The sequence below is a fragment of the Numida meleagris genome, chromosome 1 (genome assembly GCF_002078875.1).
Source record: "Numida meleagris isolate 19003 breed g44 Domestic line chromosome 1, NumMel1.0, whole genome shotgun sequence".
NCBI lineage: Eukaryota > Metazoa > Chordata > Aves > Galliformes > Numididae > Numida > Numida meleagris.
The window spans coordinates 171,156,164-171,170,703 of record NC_034409.1 but is presented as its reverse complement, the minus strand read 5'-3'; the positions used below and the strand labels follow the sequence as shown (position 1 = coordinate 171,170,703).

The window sequence follows — 14,540 nt, the reverse complement described above, 5'->3', positions numbered from 1 at the left end:
AATGTTAATGCAGTGGTATTCTGGAACATTTTTGAACAGCTTTAGCCCTCCTTTTTGTTGTCTTCAAAAATCAAATTCTTTTCCTCACATCTCTCCTATATATCTGCTCAGCTGTTTTTTAATCTCTCAAAGCATCTGCAGTTATGATGAAGTTCTGCAGTCACGTCTGTCGGTGGAACATCTGGGTCCCAGTAAAATCAACAGACCTGTGCATGTACAATAAAGAACAGCATTTTCTTTCAGGCTGAATGAAACTTATTTAGTATATAATTACAGCTTCATTAATTCATTGATTTTTTTTAACTTCGTAACAACTTCGAGAATTTGTGAATCTTTAAACTAAAATCTTCAACAATTTAATATAGCCCATGACTAAAATATGACTTTTTAGCTGACAAAACAGATTCCTGTTTGGGGTATTATATTTTCATAGAATTATAGAATCATCTGAATTGAAAGGGACCTTTAAAGGCCATCTGTTCCAACTCCCAGCAATGTGCAGAGACACCTACAGCTCAATCAGGTGCTCAGAGCCCCATCCAGCCTGACCTTGAGTGTCTCTAGGGACAGGGCATCCACCACCTTTCTGGACAATCTGTGCCAGTGCCTCACCACTTTTATTGTAAAGGATATTTTCCATACATCCAGTCTAATTCTCCCTTCTTTCAGCTTGAAACCATTTCCCCTTGTCCTGTTGCAACAGGATTTTCATTAGTAACTTTAGTGTTTTTTCTTCTCTACTGCCTTTTCCAGATAGCATTTACAAACAGCTACATTCACAATATTATTTCTTTAAATTTCATTAAAAAATGGTATTTTTCACTTTTTCATATTCGGTGCAGAGCTAATCAGTATAATGGTACTTTCATATGTTGGGGCATCATTTGTAATACATCATCATTTTTTAAATGAAGCATACTACGGTAGGCCTTTGCAATAATAGGAATTATTCTGTGAACAGCAGTAATAATTCTCTGTAAAATTAAAAGAAATTATTGCTTGAAAGTATTTCTGCTCATGGTTTTTAAATTTAAGACATATAAGAAATGATTTGCTGCTACGAGGCAACTATAATCTGAAATCACATTATGTGTGCACATTATTATCTTAACTTTTGCAAAACATACTATTCTGATGTACTGAGATAATTTAACAATTTTTATCTAAATAATTAGGAATAAGACAGTAATTCAAAACATTGCTTTATTTGTAGAAGCCTTGTCTAATAGTGAGAGTGCATTGCTAGCAAAGGAGCATCTAAGATTAGCAGTGGTATCTACAAATGTTATCAAATTAAGGTTCTAACAGAAAAGCTTTGAATTAAGATATTTGGGGAAAAAGACCTCACAACTTTTTTTATTTGTAGACTCCTCTTGAAAATGTCCCTGGCAATCTTTCTCCCATAAAAGACCCTGATCGGCTTCTTCAGGATGTTGATATCAATCGTCTACGAGCAGTTGTTTTTCGGGATGTGGTGAGTAATAGGCTCTGTATTTCTTTCTTCTGCAAAATTGTCACTTCTATTTTGAAAGAGATTTTCATTGTTCCAGAATTGAAAATACCCTTCATGTGTCACACTTTATGTATTATCAGCAAACCATCTGCTCATGTGTTTGTCACTGCCAGCCTCTTTCTACACTTTAAAATTGTATCGATAAGCCATTTGAGATTAGTACATAATTTCATTTTGCAGTTAGACTTGATCTTATATTAGTCAAATAATCACAACTAGAATAAAACAGCTATGCCCTAAATTAAAACTGTATTACTAAAAAATGTCAGCTATTTGTCAAACTCGTATAGGAGGAAGAATTATTATAGGCATTGCGGAATTGCAGCAAATTGATTTTTAAAGCCAATTTTTGCTTTTGCTGTATTATATATAGATGTATAAAAAAGTTTGTCAGATATCAGCAACTGTTTTACCATAAAACTTTGCAACAACATTGTTTAGTTTTGAAAGCTGTGCAACTGGAATTATTATTACGTCTATGCAAATAGATTTTTTTATTTTTAAACTTCTCCAGCCTGAATTAGAGCACATTGAGAACGAGATATAGGAGTAGTTTTAAGCAGAAGAAAGTCGAACTTGAAACGAAAGCATTTGTCTGTCTGGATGATCTCACCATCTTGAAAGGGCAATGTTGAATTTGGGTGATGATCTTCTGACACCTATTCTTTCCTTGCCTAGAGAAGAGAGTAGAGGAAACATTTTTTTCTGACAGATCTATTAAAGAATTTACAGCTATTTTAAGGGTTGTAGTGACCAAATTAAACTCCCAGGAGATATAGAAAGCAAGCACTGGATCTGCGATGGAAATTGTGTTATTGTGAAATTGTGTCAAGGAGAAACCACTGTGGGAGTGAACAGAGGCTGAAGTCTTAATTCTACCATGTTTGGTCTTATACCACAACAATGATAAAAGACATATCAGTTGAAATAAAGAGGAATGGGCTGAAGTAAGGCCATATCCAAGCAATAGGTAGTGGCCATAAAACAGCATACTGCGTGAGGTTTGTGGAAAAGAGCAGCAGCAAAGTTGTTCTGGTCCTGGTGTTTATATTTACTTAGGGCCCTGGAAATCTATGATTGCTGCTGATAACAATCCTCTTGAAGAATTCAGAGCATATGAGCTGGGTTTTAATGCTGGAAAGAAGGCCATGGTCATAATCCTCATGCTTTTACCAGATATGTTATGCCTTCATATATACCCACTGTTAATTGGTAAAGCATAGACAAGCTTAATTTTCCCTTTCAGCAGTGCCCCTTAACTTCTTGCAGCAGGACCAAGAATCTGAAAGATTTACCCTAACGTTCCTGGGGCATCAGAAGTCAGTTGCCATTACTGTTGAGAAGAATTAAGAGCACCCTCAAACCAGAATAAAGCCTTTAGTATGAAAAGCCCACTGACTTCACTGTCATTGGAGATTTGAGTAGTTTTCAAATTACCTGAAAGATTAAGTACTTAATACACGTTGTGTGCATATTACTTCTCTGAAAATCCATTAAATCTTCTACTTAATCCGTTTGCTACTATGTTAACAGATGTAACATTTCAGAAAGGTATTATTTATAAAGCTTTAAGATGATCTTGAATGAAAATTCCATGGAAATGTCCAGTATTATAGAACTGCTCCTTTTTCTCTATCACAGGACGACAGCAAACAGGCTCAGTTCTTAGCTTTGGCAGTAGTCTACTTTATTTCAGTTCTGATGGTCTCCAAATACCGTGATATACTAGAACCACAACGAGAAACTGCAAGATCTGGGAGCCAGGCAGGTAGAAATATCAGACAAGAAATAAATTCACCAACAAGTACAGGTACATTTTTTTTCCTTCAATGTTCTTTTTCATTTTCATGTTTAGATATTTTAGAACTGTAGTTATCGTACTACAAACAATTTTCAAACAGTTTAAAATTACAGTAGAAAATTACATGCTACTTCATTTCTCTAAATGATTTGCTTCTTTAACGTATATTGCCTGATTTCACTTATTCTATATATTTGTTTATAGAGTATAACTGATTTTCATTTGCATATTGCTTTTTTATGCTTTCATTTCTTTAATTTGAATATGAAAAAAAGAGTGTCTGATGGGGCTAAACTGTAATAGTTGATAGTAGATGGTTGATAAGCATAAATTCTTAGCCTGTCATTTGTTAGTAAGAGCACATACCTTTAACTCTCTACAATGAAATGTGTAAAGAGCAAAGAGCTTTTTGCAAATGTGAATGTGATCTCCGTTAGTCTGAATGAGGGTGCTTGTGAAAGGGTGGTGATGGTGGGCTCCTTGGAGTCCACTGTGTTGGTGCCTGCATTTAAAAGCCTACTGAAAGAATATCAGAAAAAAAAAGGAATCATTTCTATTGCCTTCCTTGATCTGTTTGTGATTTTTTATTAGAAGTGTTATTTTCACTGGCCTTCTTCAGCCTGAGTGGGAGGGAGCCTGTCAGCTGTCAGAGACCATCAGAAATAAGGGATCCAAACTTTACCCCACTTTGTTTCAAATACCTTACACTATCAGTTCAGTAGGTTTTTCAGAACCCATGGGATTGTTTATAACTGTACCTTCCGTGCTAAAAGAGCTGAAAACAATAATTGAACTTGTCCATGAAGCTCTTCATGTATGTTTTTCTTCTTGTATTAAATTTTAATTACTTTCATCATTTATGGAGTTTCTAATATTCATTCTTCATAGAATGTATGTTACAATTTATGTTACATTTATGTTTATTCAGAGTTTTCTGATTAATCATTATGTTTTAATTTACCACTTATGCATTGTTTTTGAAGTTCACGTGCTTAGAGGCTTTCCATTTTGAATATAGTACATGAACATATAATACATAGTCAACTGTAAGAAATCACCATTTTTTGTGCCTTTCTGTTTATGTTATGGTTCTGCAATAAAAAGCTGCTAGCTTCTGTGAACTTTTTTATTCATAACTGTCTTCTGTGTATGTGCTGTGCAAATATATATGTTTTTCTCACGTGAATGTTGCTTTCTGAAGTGCCCTAATAGTAGGTATGCTGTTTCCTATCTCTTGACACAGAACTTGTTTTCTTCCTTTAGGAATGCATTTTTCTGTTGATAATACCAGATTTGCATGTTTCAATGAGATAGGATTTCTGTCATGGATCCACAGTGGACCAGGCCACACATGAATACTAGCTGGCTCACATTTGATTCCATGATTTTCTCCACAGTTGTGGTCATACCATCTATCCCTCACCCAAGTTTGAACCATGGATTCCTTGCCAAGTTAATTCCTGAGCAGAGCTTTGCCCACTCATTTTACAAAGGTAATATTAACATCATCTCCTAACCTGTTTGGGTGTTCTTATTTAATGTAATGTAATTCAAGAACTAACTGTGATGTACTTGTTGATAAATAAGTATACGCCTCAGGTTACATGGAGATCAGACCTGATGACACCTTCAAAACTTTACATTTATCTAGGAAACCTCTTCCCACTTTTGCTACAATTTATTAACTTTACGTCCTATGAACTAAATTTTATAAGAGAGCAGTGAGAAGGAGAAAGTGGATTTTGAAAATTCTACATACCTCTGGTTTCTGGTTATTCTGCTATAATATTATTAGGTCCATAGAAATAAAGTCAGGCCTATTCTAAAAACTACTGCATACCACATAAAGTATGTAGAACTTTTGCAGTACCATCTTTCCCCATATCTTTTCCTGTTCTTTTTCCTTCCTTTCTTGCCTTTTTTTTTCTTGCCTTCTTGATGGTATGTAAAGCTTTGATATTGTATGTACTGTGAATTATTTTATGCTTGTAAGTTAATGTGCTGTGCTGTGCTTTTCTTGAAAGAGACCGCTTCTGTGACCAGAGCAGCTATTATGTGTTTTGGGCCTGTTTTTGTTTGTTTGTTTGTTTCAAATGATACAATATAATGTAGGGAACATGTTTTTCAAATGTCATTATTTGAAAAAATAGGATATCTGACTGTAACTTTAGCAAAGTTTGCATGTATATTTTCCCATTTATTTGCATGCACTGTACTGTGAATAAATAAATGTGATATAGGTAAAACATCTGATGAAAATGTTCACAGTGTAATTTTGCAAAATCTCAATGGGTAAAAATATTGACTTATAAAAAGCTGAAGAGATTTAAAATTGCATCCTGTTTTTAAACAGCAATATTTAACTTCTGACTTTACTAATAATGTAATTTATGTTATGTTTGTCATATCCTGTTCTGGGAACTTTAAGTCAAAATTTTCATTAGATCAAATTAAACAGTCACAATGTTAATCTAGCATTTCTTAAATTTCCATGGGTACATGTACTTACACTATAAATTGCTTTAAATTCTAATGACTAGTAAGCAAGAGTTTATGATTTTGATTTAAAAGTCTATTGTCTACCATATAAAGGAAAATCAATTTCTTTCCATTGTTTAATTTGATTATGTTATATTCTTTGTTGTGTCATAGTTATATGGGTATGATTCAATCCATCATTGATGATACTACAGAATAATACCCTCTAACAGTTCTCTAACAGTTCTCTAACAGTTAAATCCTGCTTCCTCATCTCCTTTTGCCTGTAGAACATGCTTCTGTGTAGTAGTAATAGGGTATTTTATTTAGGTTACCTTTTGCTTGAAAACTGGAATTATTCAGAATGCCTCAAAACCTACAGTTATTAAAAAGAATTAAAGTTAAATTTAATACAACTTTAAAAATATGTGCAAAATAAATATTATATTGCTATTTGTACAAAGCTTGACATTTGAAATAATGAGTGGCAAAAGGAGTGGATAAACAGTTTTTCTTCTCATCTATATGACATAAAGTAGATGTAACAAAACCAGAAAAAAATGTTTAAAAAATAGTCTTTTAAAATGGAGGCGGGCATACAAAGTCACCAAAATATTTCAGATAAAGCCTTTTTATTTAGAGATATATCCTCCATACTATTGTCCATAGTACTTACTTTACCTCAAATTCAAGTAAAATATAGTTTTGTTTTGAGTTGGTTCTTTTAAAGTTTCAAAAGAGCTATAGAAAAAGCGTGAGTGAGATAAAGAAGAAACTGCACTGAAGAATTTGGCTCTGGGATCAAATTATTCGATACAGGAAATTTTATCTGTAGCTAGTTATTTTACTTGTTGATGTCTTTCAAGGCTTTCAGTGTACAAGGTCTCAGCCTCTTATATCTAACTCCTTATTAATCTCTAAACTGCATATGCCCTTAGAGAAGAAAAGTCTCTGCTTTTTAAATTCTGAACCCAGTCCCTCAGTCTTGAAAAACATTAGCAGGAACTGAAAAGAAAAAAAAATAAAAATGCCAACACTGTCAGAAGAGGCTTAAAGTCAAAATCTATTTTGTTGTTTCAGGAATTTTTTGTTCCAGTGGCTTAGCCAATCAGTTTCATTTTAGTGATGTGACATGCTTCCAGACTTTGGCAGCAAACATATATATGAAAATTACCACATATAATGCAGCTACATTTTAAGATAATTCAACGCATTATTGAGTGATTAATTTTAACATTTAAAAGTCAATAAATGTTTTTAAAGCCAAATCCTTTTTAATAAAATGTGAATAAAAATTCATTTGTTATGTGGAAATAAAGTATCTATATTTTGTTCATTCTGGATGACACTAATTGGATGTAAAGGATGCATTCTTTGTCAGCTCAATACAGCAAATTGTATTATTATTGTTAGAACTGTACAAGAGTTGTTTGCGATAGATCTCTATGAACTTGGGGAGAGTGATTGGCTGCTTAAAGGAAAGTGATTTTTAGTAGCTGGAATCTATTTATAAGGCCAGAAAACTTGAGTGAGTAGAATAGGAACAGGAATATTAGTGGCATTTAAATAAGAGAATAAAGTTCTTCTTAGTGATGCTTTTTGTTTACTTTACAGTTGGCATTATCTTTTATTAAAACATATTTGAGGCTATGTGAGACCAGACCTATCTCAGGGACATTACAGTGTGTGATTGCTTCTTACATGCAACTGCAGCTGGTGTCAAGCACAGGTTCTAGGAATTCTAAACACCATAGTACTTGATGCTAAACATTTCATAAAATGTTATAAAATAACATAAAGCATAAAATGTAGAATTTACTAAGAAGAGTTTAAAACGTGTTTTGAAGGGATATATATTCTACTCACAGTTGTTTGTAGGCATTGAAATAAGGATTTTTTTGTTTGTGAACCAAGTATTTTTCACAAGCTATATGTTATCGTACAGTGCTTAAAGGAGAAAGGACACACCCAGGAAAAGGAAGAAAAAAAGTAATTCAATGGTGTCCACCATACCATTGTGTCACTGTGTCGAATGGTGTCCACTTAGCAATAAAAATGTTTATTACTTTATAATATTCTGCTACATTTTTTTCTTTCTAAGCTGATCCACGGGAAGGAGAAAAATGCCTCTTTTCGTAGATTTATTCTTTGTCATATGTTTGTCTCAAATGCTTGCATTTCTCCTTATCAGTTTCTGATAAATCTAAAGGATCCATAATATTTGTAAAATAATCTGTGTAGAGTTCAACAGAGTAAAGCTTTTAAAATGAAAGCGAGCTCCTTCTTTTCTCCTTAGGTCATACATATATCCATTAAGAGTCAAAAGCAAGCCCCCTTAGCTCAGATTACTTAACTTCGTAACTTTAGATTTTTAAACAAAATCTTAAATGTAAATAAATTCAATTCCAAAGATTGAAAATGGAACTTTATAAAGCACCTTGATTTATGGTGGTAATCTTCACAAAGATATCATGGCGTAGCTCAGAAAGTTTATGAATGAGTTTGCAGGCTTACTCCACCTGCTGCTTTAAGTATCAGATACTGAGTAATTCCTTCAGGTACATCATCAAAGAAAAAGACATAAAACACACACACAACCCCCTACTGTTGCCTTATTTATTCTGCAACATCTTCATACCTCATGTTATTCATGGCTGGATGCCAATCACATAAATGAAGAGCTTGTATGATTTGAATGCTGACAGCTTGGCAAGTTGTCAGTCAAAGACAAATGCTTGTAAGGATACTCTGGAGAAAACTCGGTCTTTCTCATCTTTTCAAAGATACATTGCCTGTTTACTGCTCCTCCTTGAAGTTCAGAACCAGGTAAGACAGATCCTGGGCAACAGGATGTTTCCTGAAGGTCAGAAGTCAATTAATTTTCAAGCACTGGCATACCTTTCTTCCTGTGTGCTCTGCAGTTCCCTAATAAAGTTAAATCAGGTGAATCTGTATAAGTAATCCTGAGATATGCAGGACAATCTGAGCATCTATTCTAGAGAAATTTATTATCACAGTTTCAAATAAAAGAAACAGATTGGAACTATTCTCTTGCTTCTGAAACATGCCTAAGAAACACAGTCCAACAAAATTAAGTGTTGACAGTGTCTATCGGTATTGCAGTATGACTAAAAGCTCTGCACAAAATTTTGTTCGTATCTAGACATCATCAGCGGTATGATTTGTACTTCCTGAAAAATGTTTATCTTCTTCCAGTATTATAATTTTTGTCTTCTCTCATGCAGTACTAAATGACTTCTGTGATTAGTAGTCAAGACATCCTTACCAGTCTTTGTCCCTTTGGGCAGCTTCCTTGTGAATTAAGTAAATTTAGTGAAAAATGATAAAATTTTCATAATTTTTTATAATTTTTTATAATTTTTATTTCTTGAATGGCAAGACCGTAAATAGCTTAGAAAGTACTTTTTTTTCTTTTTTTTTTCCTCTCAGTTTCTATGATAAGATCGGGATGTTTTCCCGGAATTGTTATGAAAATCTAATATGTCTAGAAGGTGTGAAAGTCAAGAGTTGAACATTGAGAACAGCCTTTCCTCTGACCAGACAGAGGGTAATCAGAGCATATTTTGAGAGCAGAAATATCCTAGCAGTGGAATAAGATGTGGAAAAATAGAGGAGAACTGTGTTTTTGTTTACAGCAGCTAAGCAGCCTTATTATATAAAAGTAACCTCTTCAAGCTATAGCTATGAATTTGAAGGAGTTTTTGTTATGGTGATCAGGATCACTAAGATGAGTTTTCTCAATTCTAGTCATTGTCAAAGCTGTCCTCACTTACACTGAAGGTCTATTAGACTATTGTTTCAACAGCACTTCCATGTCTCCAGCAGTGGAAATGTGAATAATCTTTTTTTGCACATCAGCTAGCAGCATGTAAAGTCCTGAGAACACAATTAATACTAAGAAAATAATGGAAAAATAAATCATTGAAAAAATTTGAGGTTATCACTTAACTATATTAAGGACTGTTTTGGAAATAAAAGCATTGTAACAGTTCAATTCACCTTATGTCATATTGTGCAGAAAAAAACAGTATGTGGCTTATCACAACACTTTATCAAAAATGGATTGGCTTTTCATCTCCGTTGATACCACTGTCTGTATTTTTTCCCAAAGCACTGTAAATGAACAGGTTTTTAAAGGTGTGTACTGTGGATGGACTGAAAGCTATTGATTTTTTTTTTCTTGATAGAAGCAGAAATTGCTTTTTCATCTGAGGCAAGTAAAGCATTAAGTTTTCCTGGTCTTTTCAGAGTACAATACTCTGGGTACTGTCCTTTGCTGTACCATAATTTGTTTTCCTAGTGTTATAGCATGCAGATTTCCAGCCTATTTTTAAACTAACTGTTTTGCAGAAGGATAGCAGTCTAACTATACAAAGTGGACTACAGGACTAATTTCACTCCTTCTTCAAATACCCTTTGCCACCAGAATGTCCTGATAAAATCTGTGGGTCTAGCTTCCGCAAAATCCAGTTGTACATCTGCACAAGGATCTAATATTTATTACTATGTCATGTACTATGTCATGAATGACTTATAGCATCAGAATATAGAGTTACACCTATATTTCATTATTAATTGATCGATCATTGCATACTCATGAAGCAGATGTAATATTTATTTATTTATTTATTTTGGTCAATTAACAGTAATATTTTGATTAGTATGTACGGATTACAGATGTTTTAAGTTATTTCATTTTTTTCAAAGTAGTTCTTAATATAATGTTTTTAGTATAAGTTTCATCATATGTTCATATTTGGAACATATTTTGTACTTAACTGTTTAATTTTTGTGGCTGGATAGTATAAACTATGTGACAGATTGTTATTTTTTTATCAGTTTTGCAAGGAATGTCTAAACAAAACCATTTTCTTATATATATGTAGAAATACAGATATAGATAACAACCAATTCATCTATTTTTATTTTAAAATTGTAAAAAAGAAGAAAAAGCAAATGTGGGCAGGACCAGTGATGTCCAACACACTGAGAATCAAACCTTTCTTCTTTCTCTTCACTTAGTATCCTGTGATCGTTTTGTTTCTCCAATTGCTCTGCAAAGAGTCTTTCATTATTTATGTGGGTTTTGAGTTACACAAGAAAAAAATAAAAATATAAATAACAAATTAGAATCTGACAAAAACTAGGGAAATTGACCTAGAAAAATGAAAACATACTATCATATTGTCCATAATTTTTATTTGTTTGTTGTTTGTATTTTTCTTTCAAATGCAGAAGTGAATGATGTAAGGAAACTGACAGTAAGGCAGAATCAAGACTTTAATTAAAAACATTGCCTTAACAGCTCAAGAGTTATGTGTCCTAAGTGGCTTTTTTAATACTCTTTCTTTGAATAAGATAGAAGGAGCTGCCTTATCTCCCTGCCTGAGTCCAGGATTGATTGTGGGGGAAAAAACAATGTTTTAAGACTTATGAGGAATTTGAGCAAATTGGAGTATTTTCCAGTGAGCAAAAAGAGGAGACATGCACTTGCAAGTGTCCAACAGAGGAACAGTCTGTTAACAACTCTGTCCTCTGCCATGTAAGCTCTTTGTGACTGACTTCCCAACCTTGATATCCCCATCCTGTCTCTCCTGCTCCATTTTACTCCCATTTCAGAGCCTGTTTCTTCTGCAAATGTGTTCTGCAAAATAAAATTCGTGATTCTCAGATAACCTTGCTTCAGAAATAACAGAATCACATGAATTCCATTAATGGGATGCGGACAATTTTGTCCATTAATGCATGGTTATTGAATGAAGAGTAATACTCTCTAGGCTGCTGAAGTTAATATACATTATGTGGTTGGACCAGAACCAACATGATTATATACGGATTTTTTTTCTATGACCTATTATAACTTCCAAATAGAAATAGAAATGCCAGTAGGACCAAAGTTACTTAGCAAATACAGAGCAGCTTGGCATGCTAATGATTCTTCTAGTGTGATTCTTCACACTGTTGTGCCTCAGCTTCTTACTGACTATATTTCCATTACAACTCTCTTTTCATCACTTCTTTCAACATAATTTTAAATCAGACCTTTACTACTCTTTGATTCTGTCCTCATATTTAGCTTTTCATTTCTGTAAAATCGTGCCACTTCTCATATAGTAGATCAGTGTTGCTAGGAAGAATACTTTCACTAACTCTTTATAGCCTAGAGTTTGGCCATGGATTACTTGACTCTACCACTTATGGAGGAGCCACAGTGTAAGCAGTTAAAGTAAGAATTTTTAATTTTTTTCTTCATCTAATTTTTGTCTAGGATGGGTTTTTTTAAATCAAAATAAAAAGAAAAAAAAAAGACCATAGGAATATATACAGCATTTCTACATTTTTAAAGTAAATAAAGATTAAAACCAGAATATTTTCTGTTGTCAATTTTTTATAATGGCAAAATCTTATGTATTTGCCACAAACATGAAATGTCTCATTATTTAGGAATAAACAGGGTAGGTCTTGTATTGTTCAGGCATATAGAGGCAGTGAAATAACTATTTAGGTATCTCAGATAGTTAAAACAATTACGGTACACTTCATAAATCACAAGCAAACAAGATATTTTAGGGAAGGAGTGTGACGGATGAGGCTACCAGATATACAATATGTCATTTAGTTACCATAAGCCCATATTTTTCCCATAATGTAGTAGATGAACTCATTAGTTACAATGAGAAACAGTAAGGAGAAGGCATCTGGCTTCCAACTGCGTGTTTCTGACAAGGTTAAGATCACTAGATCTAGTAATGTTTCTGCTTTGTCTACTGACATGGCCTAGTGCTGCACAAAACTGATGAGGTTTGCTGAAAATTTACAAGCTTACTGTCAGAATGCTGTAATGCTGACAGATGTAATCAGTTACATTTTTGCTTCTGTTCATGTTTAAAATTATCAGTTTGCTAAGTTGCTTTGAATATTTAGGATTTTTTATGAAAGCATATACATTGTAGGTTTAAGATTTTTACTGAATAACAACATGGAAGTACTGATTCCTTAGTCCTGAATTTTAAAAGCTACAGAAGTGCTGTCCCAAATTATAAATGAAGAATAAAACTTCCATATATGCAGTGCTGCAACTCAAATTTGTTGTTTTCTCTGATCCATTCTCAAGAGCTTAGAATTTACCTATAATAGTACTAGTAATGCAGAAGGTTATGATATGTATTTTTAGACATATCTTTCTGAATTTCACAAAAACTACTTTGCAACTATACTTATTTGACAATGACATAGATGATGGCATCAATGATATAAACGATGGCATCGAGTGCACCCTCAGGAAGTTTTCAGATGACACCAAGCTGAGTGATGCAGTCAGTACAGTAGGGGGAAGGGAAGTCATCCAGAGGGGCATGGACAGGCTGGAGAAGTGGGCCCATGAGAACCTAATGAGGTTCAACAAGGCCAAATGCAAGGTGCTGCACTTGGGCCAGGGCAATCCCAGGTATTTATACAGACTGGGGGAAGAACTCCTTGAGAACAGCCCTGCGGAGAAGGATTTGGGGGTTCTGGTGGACGAGAAGCAGGACATGAGCCAGCAGTGTGCGCTGGCAGCCCGGAAGGCCAACTATGGGCTGCATTAAAAGAGAAGTGGCCAGCAGGGAGAGGGAGGTGATTGTCCCCATCTACTCAGCTCTTGTGAGGCCCCATCTGGAGTACCGCGTTCAGGCCTGGGGCCCCCGGCACAAGAAAGACGCAGAGCTCTTGGAACGGGTCCAGGGGAGGGCGACCAAGATGATCAGAGGGCTGGAGCACCTCTCCTATGAAGAAAGATTGAGGGAACTGGGCTTGTTTAGCTTGGAGAAGAGAAGGGTCCAGGGAGACCTCATTGTGGCCTTACAATACCTGAAGGGAGTGTATAAACAGGAGGGGGAATGACTGTTCATGTGGGGGGATAGCAATAGGACAAGGGGGAATGGTTTTAAACTGAGACAGGGGAGATGTAGGTTAGATATTAGGAGGAAGTTTTTCACTCAGAGGGTGGTGACAAACTGGAACAGGTTGTCCAAGGAGGTTGTGGATGCCTCATCCCAGGAGGCACTCAAGGCCAGGCTGGATGTGGCTCTGGGTAGTCTGGTCTAGTGGTTGGCAACCCTGCATACAGTAGGGGGGGTTGAAACTAGATGATCATTACGGTCCTTTTCAACCCAGGCCATTATATGACTCTGTGATTCTTATTTGAGAAAAATTATTAATCAGTTTTATCTGTTCTGAATTTTCTTTTGTTTTGATTTACAAAAAGTGAATTTGACATTTTAAATCCTTATTAATTTGGCTTGCTGATGTTTTGAAAATAGAGTTAATACATTGGATTTAGGTAATTTTCACAGATTTCTGTTCATAGTGGGTTTGCACTCCATTTAACTTAAATTATTTTTCTGGAATTTGCATCCTAAAAAATACTTTTATAACTGCTTCTGTATACACTTCCAGCATTAATCTGGCCAGACTGTATCAGCCAAGCTCCTTTTATTTTTTTTTTACTGCAAGAACAGATTGATTTTTTTCTCCAAGAGAAAACAATGGTGGCACTTCATCTTTCTCAAACATGGCAGTGTATATACTATTCCATAATTAAACTACCAAAGTCTTCTCTAGTGCCATTTGAGCTGTTTAAGGAATTACTTTTTTCATGAAAGTTTGAAATCATGTTTGCCTTTTCTCTGACAGTGTGGTATTGGTAACTGAATAATTACCCAGCTATTGGTGTGTCCAGGCCCTTCT

The 14,540-nt window shown here is 34.5% G+C and overlaps 1 protein-coding gene across 12 annotated transcripts in view; it reads left to right on the top strand.

The window, feature by feature from the left end:
- The window catches only part of NBEA (neurobeachin), a 486,663-nt gene that overhangs the window by 173,923 nt on the left and 298,200 nt on the right, over positions 1-14,540 (top strand). For 9 of the 12 annotated variants that reach the window (XM_021377858.1, XM_021377833.1, XM_021377849.1 and 6 more), the window contains 3 exons: positions 1,367-1,474; positions 3,155-3,323; positions 4,712-4,807. In XM_021377858.1, the coding sequence (XP_021233533.1) occupies positions 1,367-1,474; positions 3,155-3,323; positions 4,712-4,807 (373 nt within the window). The remainder of the gene's footprint in view (positions 1-1,366; positions 1,475-3,154; positions 3,324-4,711; positions 4,808-14,540) is intronic. The other 3 variants (XM_021377912.1, XM_021377903.1, XM_021377920.1) reach the window with 1 other exon arrangement.